The sequence below is a fragment of the Necator americanus genome, chromosome X (genome assembly GCF_031761385.1).
Source record: "Necator americanus strain Aroian chromosome X, whole genome shotgun sequence".
Classification (NCBI taxonomy): Eukaryota; Metazoa; Nematoda; class Chromadorea; order Rhabditida; family Ancylostomatidae; genus Necator; species Necator americanus.
In genome coordinates this window covers 5,148,320-5,164,821 of record NC_087376.1, presented here as the reverse complement: position 1 = coordinate 5,164,821, position 16,502 = coordinate 5,148,320, and the positions used below count along the sequence as shown (strand labels likewise).

Below are 16,502 nucleotides of genomic sequence, written 5' to 3'. Positions count from 1 at the left end.
GTTTCAATCATCGATAACCTCAATGCAACTTTAATGGATATAGTGAACAGAAAAATTTCGAGAACTCAAAGAACTCAAAGATCTACTCATTAAACTCTCTGGAAGTACCATGAGGAGAATTCTTGTGTTTCGTTTGATGTAGTAACCTTTTCGGTATGAAGAGAGCTATTCTTTGTTTTATTTCAAAATATCATCGAAAAATACTAAAATGAAGTAAAATAATAAAAATAAAGATAACTCTTCTCAAAAAGGTGAGTTCAAAAACGAGGACGAAGAGATTAACTCATTATTGTTGGGGAAAACTCCTTCTTTTCAAAAAAGTTCTGATCCACAACATATTAAAAAAAAGCAAAAAAAGCAACTCCCATATAGGCGCTCTTATCCCAGGTCATTATTTCTTAATGTTGCCGTTTTCTTTAGCTATTTATATAATTGAGTAGTTGGCGGATACGAATAATACTCTGGATCTGGTGAAGACGTTTAGGAAGATGAGAGAATAATTAATAAGAAATTAAAATATTACAATGATGAATTAGTCTTCTGTCTTTTAATGGTTTTCTATTTCCGAAATTGTTTATTTCTCTTGGTTGGCTTCATTTTCTCACACATCTCAAAAACAGAAGGAAAAAATTCTGCAAGAAGTTGAGCACAACATCATCTCTTTTTTGCGTGCGAAGGGTAGTACAGATTATTTTGTGGTTTTTTATAGCTTACAGATTATTTTTTTAGTTCTTTTTATAGCTCCTACCTCCAAAAATGCAAAGATGATACACCTATTAATTAAGTTTCTAGAAGATTCAGTTGTACTCAAATAACACTACAACTACTTTCACTTTAGCTTAATTACAGTTAATGGATGAATTTTTGGAGAATTATTTGAAATAAATAGTTTTTCTTTACCACGCACTTCTCATTTTTTAAATAACGTATTATTTGACTATGCTTACGTCATTTTTCATCGTAATTCCTCGAAATCTCGAGAACAAAAGCCATTGTTATCAAATCACGATGCACTTGGTTGACAAGGTCAAAATAGTAGGGAACAGGATAAAAGGTCATGCGCTGAAAGGTCACTATATAAAATAACGGACGTTTTCAGAAGATAGCAGTTAGTTTTATCTCGCCTTCTATACGCTCCTCAAATTTTTGAGAAAATATTTCCAGCCAGTTCCCGATATGCACGACATATTCGGCTGCCTCATCATTATAGGTAAGGATTGTAGCGGCTTTCTTCTTTTGGATGTTTCATCGCAGAAGTAGCGGGACTAATCCCTGCCATTTTCAGCAATCTTGGGAATTGTAACTGGACTAGGTCCACCGTCAATAAACTCGGAACGAAGAGTGAGGAATTCTTCTTCTTCTCTAAAAAAAAATTCTGAAAATCTGACTGATGAGTAGTGAATTTGACTCAATTAAGAGCATCCAAAGCTCCTATTTGTCAGTTATGTGTTTTGAGTAAGTCAGAAAATTTATTTCTTGAGGGCGGTGGTCACGATCGAGGAAACAACGACGGGGGATTTGGTGGAGGTAATCGAGAAATTGGAAAAGTTAGAAACTTTTGTTACGAGATTTTTCGTTATCTTTTCTCAGATAGGCCTTCTGCGCCTCCAGGTGGTCGAGGAAGGTGGGGAGACGGTGAAGACGGTAGATTTGACAATGAGGATCGACATCGCCATCGTGACGGGTAAGTCTTAAGAGGTGATTGTTATCTTGACAGAAAAAAGTAGGCGTTATAGAGCTTTGATTCAGTTTTGGATAAGATTATCGTGTGTTACTATTTTAAGCAAATTATGGAAAACAACATTAGCACATGGAATTCGCAGTAATTTCAGCGGAAGCGATTTCTTTGGTGGTGGAGGAGGACATCGTGATGACTTCGGCGGACGAGGGGGCGAAGGTGGTTGGGGTGGAGACCGCGATGAGTTTGGCGGAAGAGGCCACTTTGGAGGTCGTGGAGAAGGCCTTGATGGCTTGGACGGTAGAGGTGGAAGAGGTGGTGGAGGTGGACGAGGAGGAGGCCATGATGGTTTTGACGGGAAAGATGGAAGAGTTGGTGGAGGTGGACGAGGAGGTGACCGTGATAGTTCCGATGGAAGAGGTGGAAAAGGTGGTGGAGGTGGACGAGGAGGAAACCGCGATGGTTCAGATGGAAAAGGTGGAAGAGGTGGTGGAGGTGGACGAGGAGGAGACCGCGACGACAATAACGGAAGAGGAGGCAACGGAAATAAAGGAGGAGATCGTGGACATAATCGAGATGATAACTCAAAGGGATCAGATAAACAGAACAAGTAAGGGATTCTTTTTTTTTGCTTCTTGTTGCTCAACATATTAAAATAGGATTAAAAAATAACGTGTAAAAGCAGATCTTTTCGGACCGTACCTCTTTTCCTCCCAAGATACACTAGATCAGGTTGTACCAGTCTTCTAATTATGTCAAATTATTTCTAGAATTATTGCAATTCTAGAGCTACTAATCTTTTTGTTGATGCTCTGCAGGGTTTCAAAAGCAATAATTAACATTGTTGATGACGTTCACATACCGTTTTTTTTTCTTGAAAAATCATTAAATTGTCCTTTACTGCGTATGATTAAGTCTATAGGAGAAATTGGAGAAAAAAAACGAAAAATAAAGGGAAATGGGGAAAGAAAATAGAATCAAGAACTGTTGCAATAAAAAAAAAACTGAACAATCAATCAACCTTATTTACTATGGCAAGTATTTCTGGAACTTGATTTTATTTTCTTCTTTAGATTCTTGTTGCAGTAAGTGTTCCAAGTGATCCAAATAATTCCAATCTTTCTGGATGTATTTTTAAATCTGTAAAACGCATGTAAAATGTAAATGTAAAACTCGTGAATCATTTCGAGCAGCTCATTTCAGAAGTTTTTTTTTAGAATTGTCGATTACGATTTAGTTGATGCCAGCGACCGGCTCTTATGAAAATGAGCTTAGATGGTTTTTCTGGATGAGATCTAATATAAGTCTTTGGCGCTCATTTAAGAGTGGCTTATATTTTAATGTTAATACGAATAGTCATAAATAACTGGATACTTTAGGAACAATAATGGAAACAATCACGGAAATAAGGTTGGTGCACTTCAATGCTCATCTAATTATTTGTGAATTATCTTAAAAATTCCAGAATGGAAACGGGAAATCCGAGAAGAACCTTAACGATTGGGTATTTGCTGTTCTGTTTAAAATTGTTAGCATTTGAAGAAGAAGAAATTTTTTTAAAAAAATACATCCAGTCTTGGTTCCACCAACATCTATCACCGCTTCAACGATTCTACAGCGGAAAAGACGATAGACATCGTTTTCATACTGAAAATCAGCCAATTTCCACTTTCACCTCTAAAGGATTCCATTCAGAAGGTCAGTACTCAATGATCTATGTAACTTTTTGCGGATTTTATTGATTTTTACTAGATAATATTATTGTGTATCATTTCTTCACAAGGTCCCATTGGGAAAATGATTACTGTGGAGAAGTTCAATCAGCATCAAGGCGAAATCAAGCGCCGTTGCCCTCATATGGTTCCTCTTTTTGCCGCTTTGAACGCAAAAGGAGGTGAGTGGTCGTCGTTGATTTTGTAGTTTTTAACTTAACGAAGGATAAACTTAGATAATTTATTTATCGTCCATAATATGCATTTTTAATGCGCTATCATATCTTTAGACACTCAAAAACTCACTACTAATCAAGGAGAGCTAAACAGTCTTCTTAGCAGCGGATGGTATGCAATTCAACAAGTTGGATATTGTGTGAATAGTAAGAATTGCGGTGCAACGAAAGTTTTACGAGAGTTACGAGTCACTGCTAAACTAGGTGTGTTTCGTTTTTTTTTTCATTTTTTGAATCCTAAATTTCAGCGTAAATTATCGACTACCTTAAGAAAAGTTTAAGTAAAAAAAAGATAAAGTCACTGGCCTATCAATCCACGTGGGATGCGCCAACGCGTTTTCTGGAATTCGTAATCGTTGAGGTTTTGGAACGCGTGTTGGCCTATACAATGACTTGCGGGGGCCAGCCGATGATCAAGTCAGCGTTTTTATCCTCCCAGACAAGTCTGGTACCAATTTATCGACCCCGAAGGGATGAAAGGCTTGGTTCGCAATAGGACGTTGTCGCACCATCGACTTTGGCTACAACCGACCTCTAACCGACTGCGCCACACCCGCCCATGGTTTAAGTGCGTATGGCTAAATCGGGATCAGTGAAAGTTCTAAGGATTCGGTGATAAAATAGATTTCTTGATCAAAGTCTTTTTCTTTTAAAAATGTCTTTCAATAAGTTCTCAGATTAAGGTTTGTAAGATTTCGTCACCTCCTAATTCATCCTGGTTCTGATCAGAAAATGTAGAAAATCTCCAGTCTATTAGAAGAGAAGAAATTCAAAACATAACAGCATCGAGTAGCGATAAGGTAGAAAAAAAAACAAAAACCTTTTTTTATTTACTTGTTTCAGCTAGATTATTTTCAAAAAATAGTTTGCCCAACACCAAGAGTGGATTACCTTAATATTCCACTATTTTATTGTGTTAAAATATGCTAAGCAAAAAAAAAACCTGGATCACCTATCACTGGATCCCACTCTTATGGAAAAGCTTTATTTTTCAATTCAGAAAGAGTTTTTTTCCCATATGAATTAGCAATTTGACTTTTTATATCACATCAATCTTTCAGTGCGTGAATACTGTATTTTTCTTGAGAATTGCTACAGGAAAGTAGATGATTCCAGGCGATATTGTCTACACAACGGATAACAACGAATTCAATATTCTAAACTACCAGAGACCAGAATATCGTGGATCAGGATCAGGACCTATGTGCTACCTTTGGTAGTGATGTGACCATATCAGTTTCAAGGAGTAGTATCAGGAATTCATTTCGGTGTACTGTAAATAATCAGTATTTTGTTTGAATCGAAATAAATAAATAACTTCAAAATTAGTTAGTCTCACGCCTCATGTTCCTATTAATTAGTCACAATTGCTAGATTATCCTGTGTTTTGCAAAAAAAAAACACTTTGGAAAATTAATATCGAATGACATCCTGAACAGTTACACTATTATTATTTATTCCTTATCACTCGTTTCATAAACACCTCCGTCTTTAAGGTGGAATCCGAGCTCTTGATCCATTCTCAGCACATTTTGATGTAATCTGTTCGGGTCGTTATTCCATGGATGATACTTGAAACAGAACAACATCTGAAAAGATTGAGATAACCTCAAAATTTCTTCAGAATTTAAAAGATGTGAAGTGTATTCACATATTAGACTGAAATAAGATAATGTATTCATATTAGGATGTTTAGAACGTTAACAGAAAGTCTTTGTTTGATAATTTGATATAAAAGAGAGTAAAAACAGTCTTTTTTCTGGAAAATATCGATCACTTCTCAACGTTATTTCTGTCAAAAGCTTCCATATGCACTCAGGATATTCTGACATGGATTCTAAACGTTGCCTTGTTCTACACCACAGTACAAACGTTTCCTAATATTTGATTACAGTAGATCAATTTTTTTCGGTATACCATTCGGTTATATTTCGAAAGCTTTCGAAAAGAGAGGATGTGCCGGTTCAGGAGTTTTTTCAATTTTTCTGCGTTATTCACTTTGTGTTAGTCTCTTCTGGTTTTGTTGAATTTTTTTCGGTATACCATTCGGTTTACAGTACCATTATTTTGATCGAAATAATTTCGTTGGTTATTTAATTTTTTTCAGCTACAACTAGTGGTACATAGCTATTCAACGTTACTCACACGATCATGAGCTCCAGAGGGGAGCAGCACACAGAAAGTGAAGTGCTCTTCGTATCGTTTCAAAACCTAAACAAATTGTTGCATGAAAATCTCTGAGGATTTTCCTGAAAAATTCGGAAATATCGCTACACTCACCCTTTGAGATACAGCCTCAAAAAGTGCTGGCGGTGTAATGATGTTAACTATGAGAACTCCTATAAACACTTCTCTCATCCTTGATTATTTTAATTCATATGATTTGTTTCCATGATAAATAATAAACTGACCAGTGTCAACAAGGTTATAATTAAGATTTGATATTACATCATCCTTAAGAAAAGCTTCGATTGGACAGAGAAGGGGTCCTCTTTCATTACTGCATAAATCGACAAGAATCGCATCGTATTTTACATCTTAAAAAAGATTTTTTTAGTGTGAGAACAAAATTTGTCACGTTAATCAGACTAGCCTTGATCTTTCTTAATAAATTTGACTCCATCCTCAACCAGTATACGATGCATGTCGGTTTCCACGAATCCATACCATTTTTCGGCTACAGTTTTCATCACTGGATCAATATCGACAACAGTGATATTTAGCTGAAAGCTTTATTTTGCTCTCAACAATAGGGAAAAAGTTCATAATTCCTAATTCGTGGTATTTTTGAAATGAAACAGTTCCGTAGTGGATACGAATATCCTAGAGACTAAAATAGAATATGCAGTTTAGAATCCTATCGATTGTTTGAAAAAGTAATTTGCACGAAAAACAGATTAGTATAGCTATGGATCCACTAAAATGGAACTGAAACGTGTTCGTGGATATTTTTTTCTTAATGTAGAAGTGTCAAATATCTGAAATAATCAATGCACGAGGAGCAAATAGGTTTTCCTCCTTCCTGAGCCACGTGCTGATTAGGTGGTCAACGGCAGGAGAATTGTCGAGGTGCCCTTCGACAATCTTTAATTTAAAAAAACTATAATAAACTCTTTTTGCCTAATATACTTGCGTTAATCAGTAAACCAGTTTACTATACGATGCAACGATTGAGTGATGTCTGTAAATATAGCTGTAAATATACAGTATAAGTGGTGAGGAAATCGCTCAGCGAGCTCCGTTGAACACGGAAAAACAACGAAAGTGACGGTATTCTGCACTAGGTGTTTGTGAAAATATCAACAGCGGAAATAAGGATACTTATGTGTTCTAATAATCCTGGTTCACTTCCGCTTCCGGTTCTGGGAAGGATGAGTCCTTTCCTTCGCCTAAACGTTCCTCTTCTCCGCTTACCTTTTCTTTCAGATTTCTCGTGAATTCTCATGTAAGAAAGACTGCAGTCTCTCAAAATAGAAACGATTTTTAAAAGTATCATCACCGAAAAAATGTAGCTCACCTTTTGTCCAGGCATTACACTCAAATAATTGTTGATAACTCCTCCTCCTAATCCGAATATAAGGATATTGCTGACTTTAGGTGAGTTATATTCGACTCCTTCAGAAAAAAAGATTCCAGATATCATCATACGTGCATATGTGAGACGAACAGTTGTTTTATCCAGCTCCCATTTTCTTGTGTCCAAATTTTTGTAACTCATTGCTTAAAAACAAAATATATCAAACTGTAGTTTGGAAATTGCATTAAAATTTCTTACGTTTTGGTACGAGAAGTCTGGCATTTGATAGAATCAAGACTCCATCAGGTCCCTTCAAACGAAGTCGTCGAAAAGCCAAAGGTCTGGTTTTCCGAATAGATTAGTTAAACGAAAAATATTTTAAAAAAAATGATATCGCAGGGATCAGCTAGTAGTCTTGGAAGGTAACTTTAGAATTTTCCAGAAACGTCGAAACAGTGTACTATTTTGTTGTTAAAAATGTTTTTTTAAAAGGAGTTTGTTAACAAATCCCACGTCTTACCGTCCTGTTTCGTTATTATACGCGTCGGTAATGACGAAACAATAAAAAGTTTCCTCGCTACATAATTCATCTATCTGCAAGAAAGTGAATTTTTGTCGATTCTAATTATTGATAACCGTAACCTTCTCGTATAAAATGATTTTTAACTCTGTACCTTTCGCTCTGGAAATAGCTGAAGTATTTGAAGAGATTCCTGTTCTTCAGCATATTGAAGTTGCCATTCCAACAAATTATTGAACCACTTCTAAAATTCTTCTCTTAAAAAAAGCTACGATTAAAAAGCGAATAAAATCTTACTTACCGATAAAAGTACTGTAACGATCACAAAAAGAACGACAGATGATGAATGAATAACGGTTTCCATAGTGGCCTGTTAATAGTAATGAAAGTTCCTGTTGCTGGTGAAAGCTCTTGTTTTTTTTTTCTAACTTTATTTGTTCCTTTTTTTACTGTCACATTCAAATCAATAACAAAAAAAAGAATCCAGCCGAAAAAAAAAACGGATTTGTTCCTGTAGTGGCACGTGGTAACAACAGAGATAATTTAATGGATAATGTCACTGGTGCATCAATCCACTTGGGATCGAACGCATTTTACTGTAATTCGTAATCGTTGAGTGTTGGCCTATACAATGACAAGGGCCAGCCAATGAATGAAGTCAATTTTTTCGTCCTCCCAGACAAGTCTGGCACCAATTTATCGACTCCGGAAGGATGAAGGGTATGGTCTGCACTAAAGGGGTTTGGAACCATCCATCGACCCTGCAGGTACAGCGGATTTACAAACAACTGCGCTACACTCGCCCACAGGTATAATTGATTGTTGACAAATTAGAGTTTAGTTTATTTTTGCTTCCGGATAAATGCTTGGAATTTGGCAGTGATGAACTACAATTGATAGTCACTAACAAAAGCATCAAGAATGAAATCACAGTTGATCAGGATTAGAGCGGATGCACCAAAGTGATCGATGATATTATCCTCAATAAACGTAGAGCGGTTTGACGTTTGAAATTTTCACACAGCAAGGCAAAATAAAAAAAAAATCGGGAAATCATCCAAGCTAAAGTGAACAGTGAGGGCAATAATAAATTACCAAAATATGATAAATGCATGCTAGGAATTAGGAATAACTTTTAATTAATAACTACTAACTTAAGAAGTTTAGTTGTTCCTGAAAACCTCGGCATTTAGCAGTTTCCAGAAATAATTAAATAGGAAAATGTAAAAAAATATTCTGCTACTCGAATATTATTGCTAGCTGTACCTATTTAATAACTCCAACTACAGAAACTAAGAAATTTTTACATTCGTCTTCTCGAGGACCTCAGCCTTCTGCTGTGTAAATCTGAGAATAAGTAATTTTCATAGAATATTTCATATTTTTTTGAAATAGTAATTCTGAAAGGTAACGAAAGGGAGGACATTAACAAAAAACTACATATGAGAACTTCTTGCAAAAAACTCTATTGAAAGCAATATTTACTAGTAATAATATTAATATAATAATAGATAGGGAACAGTGTATTCCTAGTTGATGCCTACTTTTCCAGTTCTGTTCGACAGGGCATAGTGTGTTTTTGTGTGTAAGCCATCCAGTTGTTCGCTCTTTTGTTGAACATGCGCTTATTTTAATAATTTTATACATGACTTCGTGTCAAATGTTGCCTTTTTTCAAATCGAAGCTTGGATGGTTACATAGCATTGTCGTATTGTACGGAATGTATTCATTACCAGTTAGCGAGCCCACAATATTCAGCCAGAATGATATTCCATGCGGCGTTATGAAACCATTCACATTTACTTTTAGAAATCCTCATCTAGCTGTTGTATTTATTAATATATATTTTTTACACTTCACTGTTACACTGTTTATTTCAAGATGAAAAGAAAAGAAAAACTTCTCTACTTCAACATTAACATCAGAAAGAGAAGTGTTGGTGAAGAAGAGAAGAAAAAGAAAGAAAAGAAAAAGAAAGTTTACAATAAGTTAAAATGATCATGATTGATGATGATTAAACGAAGAGTGTGTCAAAGTGTTGAAATGAATTCCTTATGGAATAAATAAGAGATGAAATCTTCTGGATGCTTTGAAAAATTTGTATTGGTAAGGGATATGGAGAGAAAGAAATACTGCATAATTGTCATAAAATGTCAGAACTAAGAGCTAATCGCATACTGTCTTTGTGTCTCTTCTGGATGAATTCGGGAATCCGAAGGTCTTATAAATAAGTCTAAGATTATGGAGATATACACACATAAGAAAATGAATTTAGATGAACTTATAAAATAACTTCTATTTTAAAAAGTTAGTAAGAACGAATATTGAATCCTTCAAGTACATCCGGTGTTTTAATCATATTTTAAATATATACTGTTGGCAAACTTTGTATTCATAAATTTTCAGGTTACATTAATCCTGTGTGATTTCTTCCACAAAGTTTTTAAAAATCCTTTATTATTTAGCTCTGCTCTGCCTGTATTGATAACTATCAGCCGTTGTGATGGCATCGAATTATTGTTGACAATCATTTATAACAGCGTGAACGCAATTATTTACAAGAAATTTTTTTTTGTACTGGCTCAAATGATTTATTCAGGAATGACAACATTTACAGGATCTAACATTGGCAAGTTCATAAAGCGTTGCTACTCGATTAAAAATTTAACTGCTCGAATAATAACTGTATTAAATAATCTACCATTTATCACTAGATTCATATTTTCCGCCATCCTTGAGATGAAAACCAAGCTCACGGTCCATTTTCATCACATGTTCGTGTAATTTATTCGGATCATTATTCCACGGTTTACGTTTGAAACAGAAGAGCATCTGAAAATATGGAAGATATAGAGAAGCACAATAAGTAGAGAAGTTTTTAATGTGTTTTAGGGCATATTGGCCACCACCGACATTTTAATGAGACTTTTTGAGCTCGGAACTATCCGAAAAATTATAATTAATTATCACGTAGTTAACTATAAAACGTATGGAATTTGATGTACAAAAAAAAAATTGCCATACGTGTGTTCCCAAATTCCTTTCCACCAGAGTGAAATTTGAGCATTTTATTAGTCTTTCCCCTAAATACCACGTTTCCCAATTTCAGTTGTTGAAAATGTTACAATAACGCTCACACGTTCAAAAGTACTAGTGGGAAGCAGGACACAGAAGTCGAAATGCCCTTCAAATCGTTTGAGGACCTAAAGAACATAAAAACAATTTTTTAATTCGTCCTCTTAGTAGCGTGATAAACTTACTAATTCAGATCCTGCTTGGATAAATGATGGCGCAGTTATGATGTTTACAATTACTACTCCTGCAAAAAGTACACTGATCATTTTAATCCAGAACAATCTATGAAGTTTCCAAAAAAATTTATGAACTTACCAGTATCGGCCAGATTATAATAAAGGTTTGATATTAAGTCATCCTTAAGAAATGACTGGATTGGGCAAATAAGAGGTTTCATATCGGTATCACTCACATCAACAAGAATCGCATCGTATTTCACCCCTTGAAGAGAAATTTTTAATATTTCTTAAGAATTTTTCATTGTCATAGATCTAACCCTGATCTTTATTGATAAACTCGACTCCATCCTCAACAATAATGCGATGCATATCTGTCTCCTCAAATCCGTACCATTTTTCGGCTATCCTTTTCATCACCGGATCAATATCGACGACAGTAACGTTGAACTGGAAGCTTCATTTACTCTAATAAAGAAGAACGACATTCATACCATGCTACGTAGAAAAGATTCAAAAAACGTGGAAATCCATAGTCAGATTAGTTAATACGCTACTATGCTTTACCTTTTGCTCAAAAAGAAATCAGTCTGAAAAAAATGGATGTTATTGTTAAGAACTTAACAGAAAGTGGAATATGCGCTTCATCATACCTGATCATAACCTCTCGATCCACGGATATCCCTCATTAGAGGGTCTGTTAGTCGCGATGCTGCGTGACGGGTCCCTAGCGGGCTGACAGGGGGCTAATCGCGGTCTAAAAGCGACCTTGTGATTGTCCTGAGATGCAGGTAGATTCAAGGGATGGGCTCCCTGTTTCTGTTTTGCTAGGATCGGCTCATGATACTATTGTATCCCGCAGGTTGGTCCAGCCAAAAGCCTGCAATCAAGTGACTTGGGGGTGCAGGGGAGGCAGTTTGGAGTCGCCCCCAACAAATAAGCTCCACTTGGCGATTCCTGGAGAACGCAACGTTCTCAGAAAACTCATGGGAGTATGGGCATGCAACCTGCCCATGGGGTTTAAACTTTTATGCAAAACACTGTGATGAAAAAGAGGTTCCTGATTCTGAAAGAAAGCCTGGTACGGTAGCGCCAGGAAAGGCGGGGTTGCATTAGTCATGTAGGCTACCGAAACAGAAAAGGACTAGGGCAACAATCTGTACTTGTAACACCCGTACGCTTGCATCGGATGCGACCGTTGAAGATCTGATGCAAGTCAAGAACATTACCTACGACGTCATCGGACTGGGTGAGACGAGACAACGCCACTCTCTCAACGCGGTATAAGAAACTGGAGAACTGTTCTTAGGAACATGCGAGTTGAGAAGCTGATGGAGTTGGCATCCTCACGAGCAAACAGTCCTCGATGTCAACACTAGTTTGGTAAATAACATCGACTCTTTCTGACAAATTACGACAAGAATCGGACATCTGGCGATGAGAAGATTTGGTTCAATACCAACTTCGACTATCTTCATCGCTTACGCTCCAACATCGAGCTACGAAGAAGAAGTCGAATGTTTCTGTACGGACCTAGAGAAGTTCTACAGAGAAGATCATGCCTTCTACAAGGTCACTGTTGGTGTCTTTCTGATGCCTCATTCACGCTCAACGGAACCAGTATATCCGAATGCTCCAGCTATGTATGTCTAAATCGGGAAATTGCCATGATTAACCTCTGGCTGGAGGAAAAGAGCGGCTTGAGAAGCATACAAGAGCATTGAGGATGTAGTAAAGAAGACTAAGAATATCCGGCTCCGTGCTTACTTATTCAACACCATCATTGTTCTTGTTTTGATCTACGCCCCAGAACTTGGGCGTTTCGCAAGCAGGAGGAAAATGCGATCAGCGTCATAGAACGCGGAATTCAAAGGGTGATGCTAAAGCCGCTTTACGCAAGTGAGAGATTCGAAGCTCACTCCTACGTCACCGATCGAAGATCAGAGACGATGCCACATATGCTAAGTGAAGCAAAATTAGGTGGGCCGGACACGAGATGCGTTTAGCGGCAATTGTTGCACCAGAGCGGTGAGCTACTGGATACAACACGATATTAAGATGCCCCAGTCTCCGATAAGTAGATTAAGAGAGGGCGTACTGCGGATAGGTAGAATCGTAGCTTAACTTCATTGGAAAAAACGTTCGACCCCAGCACTTGGTTAATGAGTTGAATGCCGAATAGTCTTTAGCGCATCTTTCCTGAATATCACTCACTTAGCTGCAGTCGTTTTTCAGCATAAAGCCCAGATAACAGAGCTCATCGACGAGGGCGATCGATTGTCCATCCATCCTAATTTCCGTTCGAGGACTCAATGAGATTCATATCTGCTCGCATTTATCAGGGTGTAGAAGCAGTCCATAGGATGCTGCCAGCTTCGATGGGAGGTTGACAATATGTTGATGCTTCGTACTCCTTTCCGTGAATATAACAACACTGTCGGCGTACTCGAGATCATTCAAGGGCACCGAGATGGTGTTAAGACGATGTCGGTAGGGCACTGATCGAATGTTCTTGGCATGATGTCATTGATAGCGAAGTTGAACGGGAAGGGTCCTGCCACTGCCCCTTGTATTACGCCAGCCACCACCACAAGCGGTGTTGTACATCTGGTTGACGTTCGAACTGTACCCGCTGTTCGTTGATTCATATCATCGAGCAAGCGAACGAATTTTCCTGGTATCGGAGAATCACTATTTAAATGATTAAAGTAAAAGTTTAAAGTTTCTGGCGTTAATCAATCCGCTTGGGATGCGTCCCCACGTTCACTTCAATTCAGAATCGTTTGAGGTTTACGAACGTGTATCTGGCCTATACAATGACTTGCGGTGGCTAGCCGATGTGTCAAGTCAGTGCTTTTATCCTCCCAGACAAGTCTGGTACCAATTTATCGATCCCGGAGGGATGAAAGGCTTGGTGAGCACTAGGGCGGATTCGAACCTCCAATCGATCGTGCAGGAAGCGGAACCTCTAACCGCTACACCACACCCGCCCCATTTAAATGATTAGATTAGAATAAACTAAATTGTGCTAGATTCAGATTAGATTAAACTAAGTTGTGCTTTTTCAGGTTAAAAATGTAATTTTGTTCAAAACATCTGTGTTTATCGACTAATGCTTTGATCTAAGTTGTTGCATCACTGAATGATCATTTGTGTTTATAATTAATGATTCACCTTTTGGCCAGGCATTGTAGTCAAATAATTGTTGATAACACCTCCACCTAGACCAAACATGAGGACATTGCCAACTTTAGGTGAGTTGTATTCGACTGCCTCAGAAAAAAATATTCCGGATATCATCATACGTGCATATCTGAGACGAACAGTCGTTTTATCCAGTTCCCATTTCCTTGTATCCAGTGTTTTATAACTCATTGCTTAAAAAAGGATACGATTAAGTCTGATTCATTCCTTTTCTGGAAATTTCTTACGTTGTGGTATCAGAAGCCGAGCTTTTGATAGCTGCAGGAATCCACCATGACCCTTTAGGCGAAGTACACGAAAAGCAAGAGGTCTGTATTTGTAGAAAAATTATAAGAAGCAAATAGATGAATAAGAACCAAATCCTCTGTGAATTTTTTGTAGAGCTTAATCTTGCTCCCTTGCTATATTTTCTGAGTTAAATTAGAAGACTCCGAACAACAACCTCCAAAATAAGATGTTTCTGTAAGTACTGTGAAAAGAAGTTCTGTAAGTGACTTATCTTAGAAATTACAATTCCTTGTTAATTCAGCAAGACAAAGTTGTCAGTTATTTAATTAATTATCTAATTAATGGAATGATTTAAGTTCCAAAATCGTATTTTGAATCGCAAATAAAAGTTTATACGGAAATTCAAAGTTTTACCGCTCCGTTTTGTTGTCGTACAAGTCGGCAATGAGGTAACAATCAAAAAACTTCTCGCTACACATTTCATCAATCTGAAAGATAATGAGTTTGTATCGATCTCTTCACTATAAAATGTAAATTAACTAATTACAATTCGTTCAGGATATCGTTTAAGTATCTCAAGTGAGTCTTGTTCTTCATTATGCTGACGTTTCAGTACAATAAAATCTTCAATCAATTTCTTAAATTATTCATTATTAAAAATATAATTGAAAAAAAAAGAAGGAAATTTACTCACCGCAAAAAGTACAGTTCCAATCAGAAGAAGAATGGAAGTAAATGAAAAACTAGTGATCCCCATTCTTATCTGAAATATTTAATGAAATTCCTTTTCTGCATGTAACAGTACGTTGTTCAGTTTTTTTTTAAGAGAATGAATTTCATGCAACAAAAGGAAACAAAGCTTTATGGTGGTAAATATTCGCGAAACGTAAACGAATTGTGAGGCAAATTTTAGTTTCAGTCTATTTTCCCAGGTGATTCTGTCAATAACGATGAATAACATTATCCTGAATAATACGGAGCGAGATGTCATATATAAGTTTCGTGGAATAAGAAAATCGTTCAATTTTTTTGAAATTAATAGAACATGTTAAAAAGAAATAAAGAGTTATTGGAATTCTACTGGATATGGTATTGATAAGAATAATCGAACTGAAAATCTAAAAGATGGGGTCATTCTAATACTTAAAGTAAATATTTCATTTGTTAATTTCGAATTTTAGCTTGTTATTTAATTGTTATCGAGCAGCTGGATATCAGTTACATTACATAATAATAATAGTTTTCCAAGTAACTCATTTGCTGAGTAGTATTTAACAACAGATTAGTTTGTGGAGCAAAAAATTGTTAAAACATAGAGCGATATTTGCTGTGAATGTGGAAAATATAATATATGACAAGGGTATGAATACGGATAGCTCATATCCAATGGATGTACCATTCCTGTTCTGGTTCTCATGCCACGTTGGCTTTTTGCAGAAAAAACATCATTTACTGCCAAACTTTTTGCACTTTCATAAAATTTCATAAAATCCTTTAGCTATTTTCAAAGGCTATTTTTTCGACTAATTCATCGACTGTCATGTATTGATCGCTGTTAATTGTTCAATTATTGTAATCTACATGTTCATTTTCGTTCTTTTTTTAAATGAAACGTTTATGTTAATTCAGGGAAAGCTAACACACCGTGTACATGGAATTATCCGGAATCTCGCTCCATAATGCAATGCTAATCATAGGCAGACATCGTCATTTGAACTGTGTCCTTTATTGTTTTCCTTTTTATTTCCATTCAAAAATTATTTCCATAGTAAAGTGTTGTCAGAAAAGACGAATTAGCACGAAGAGGAAAAAATTCAGAAATTTTGCTAATAGTGACATCACATTACAAAAAAATTAATTGAGAACAAATTATAGTGATGAAAAACAGAACATGGAATAAATATTAGTTAACATTGCCTCAGAGGTTTCCAGACATCTATTAGAAAAGGTGGGTGAGTGAAATACACAAAATAAATAACTACCGGAATCTACAAATTTGAGGTGAGCAGGAAAACGTGTCCACATGTACTTCATGCAACGAATTTCAACATAACATTCATGAATTAAATTGAGGTTAGTGAAAATCAGAGAATCACGAGAATCTCACGATTAAGGTGAATTTCTGGGATCAAAACTGAGGAAATAGTATAAATTCT

At 36.4% G+C, this 16,502-nt stretch overlaps 3 protein-coding genes across 6 annotated transcripts; 1 reads left to right on the top strand and 2 right to left on the bottom strand.

Annotated features, from left to right (window-relative positions):
- Nucleotides 1–1,176: 1,176 nt before the first annotated feature.
- RB195_021520 (uncharacterized protein) lies at nucleotides 1,177–4,846 on the top strand (the record flags this gene model as incomplete). Of its 3 annotated transcripts, XM_064208306.1 has the most annotated exons (7): nucleotides 1,177–1,210; nucleotides 1,591–1,684; nucleotides 1,833–2,288; nucleotides 3,253–3,376; nucleotides 3,431–3,572; nucleotides 3,681–3,830; nucleotides 4,743–4,846. In XM_064208306.1, the coding sequence occupies 7 exons, from the start codon at nucleotides 1,177–1,179 to the stop codon at nucleotides 4,844–4,846; spliced, it is 1,104 nt and encodes a 367-aa protein (XP_064064187.1). The 3 variants fall into 3 exon arrangements, with proteins under 3 accessions (XP_064064187.1, XP_064064189.1, XP_064064188.1); XM_064208308.1 differs by lacking the exons at nucleotides 3,253–3,376; nucleotides 3,431–3,572; nucleotides 3,681–3,830; nucleotides 4,743–4,846 and adding exons at nucleotides 1,286–1,341; nucleotides 1,482–1,527 and having other exon boundaries at nucleotides 1,833–2,292; XM_064208307.1 differs by lacking the exons at nucleotides 1,177–1,210; nucleotides 1,591–1,684; nucleotides 1,833–2,288; nucleotides 3,253–3,376 and having other exon boundaries at nucleotides 3,476–3,572.
- Nucleotides 4,847–5,080: 234 nt separating this feature from the next.
- RB195_021519 (uncharacterized protein) lies at nucleotides 5,081–8,027 on the bottom strand (the record flags this gene model as incomplete). The annotated part of the gene is made up of 10 exons (XM_064208305.1): nucleotides 5,081–5,215; nucleotides 5,772–5,837; nucleotides 5,907–5,965; nucleotides 6,038–6,163; nucleotides 6,220–6,349; nucleotides 7,144–7,346; nucleotides 7,402–7,484; nucleotides 7,664–7,737; nucleotides 7,818–7,907; nucleotides 7,965–8,027. 10 exons carry the CDS (start codon nucleotides 8,025–8,027, stop codon nucleotides 5,081–5,083), a joined length of 1,029 nt encoding a protein of 342 aa, XP_064064186.1.
- Nucleotides 8,028–10,360: 2,333 nt separating this feature from the next.
- On the bottom strand, nucleotides 10,361–15,103 carry RB195_021518 (uncharacterized protein; the record flags this gene model as incomplete). Of its 2 annotated transcripts, XM_064208304.1 has the most annotated exons (10): nucleotides 10,361–10,495; nucleotides 10,801–10,866; nucleotides 10,924–10,982; nucleotides 11,054–11,179; nucleotides 11,235–11,364; nucleotides 14,089–14,291; nucleotides 14,346–14,428; nucleotides 14,761–14,834; nucleotides 14,894–14,983; nucleotides 15,041–15,103. In XM_064208304.1, the coding sequence occupies 10 exons, from the start codon at nucleotides 15,101–15,103 to the stop codon at nucleotides 10,361–10,363; spliced, it is 1,029 nt and encodes a 342-aa protein (XP_064064185.1). The 2 variants fall into 2 exon arrangements, with proteins under 2 accessions (XP_064064185.1, XP_013299124.2); XM_013443670.2 differs by lacking the exon at nucleotides 14,894–14,983.
- Nucleotides 15,104–16,502: the final 1,399 nt, after the last annotated feature.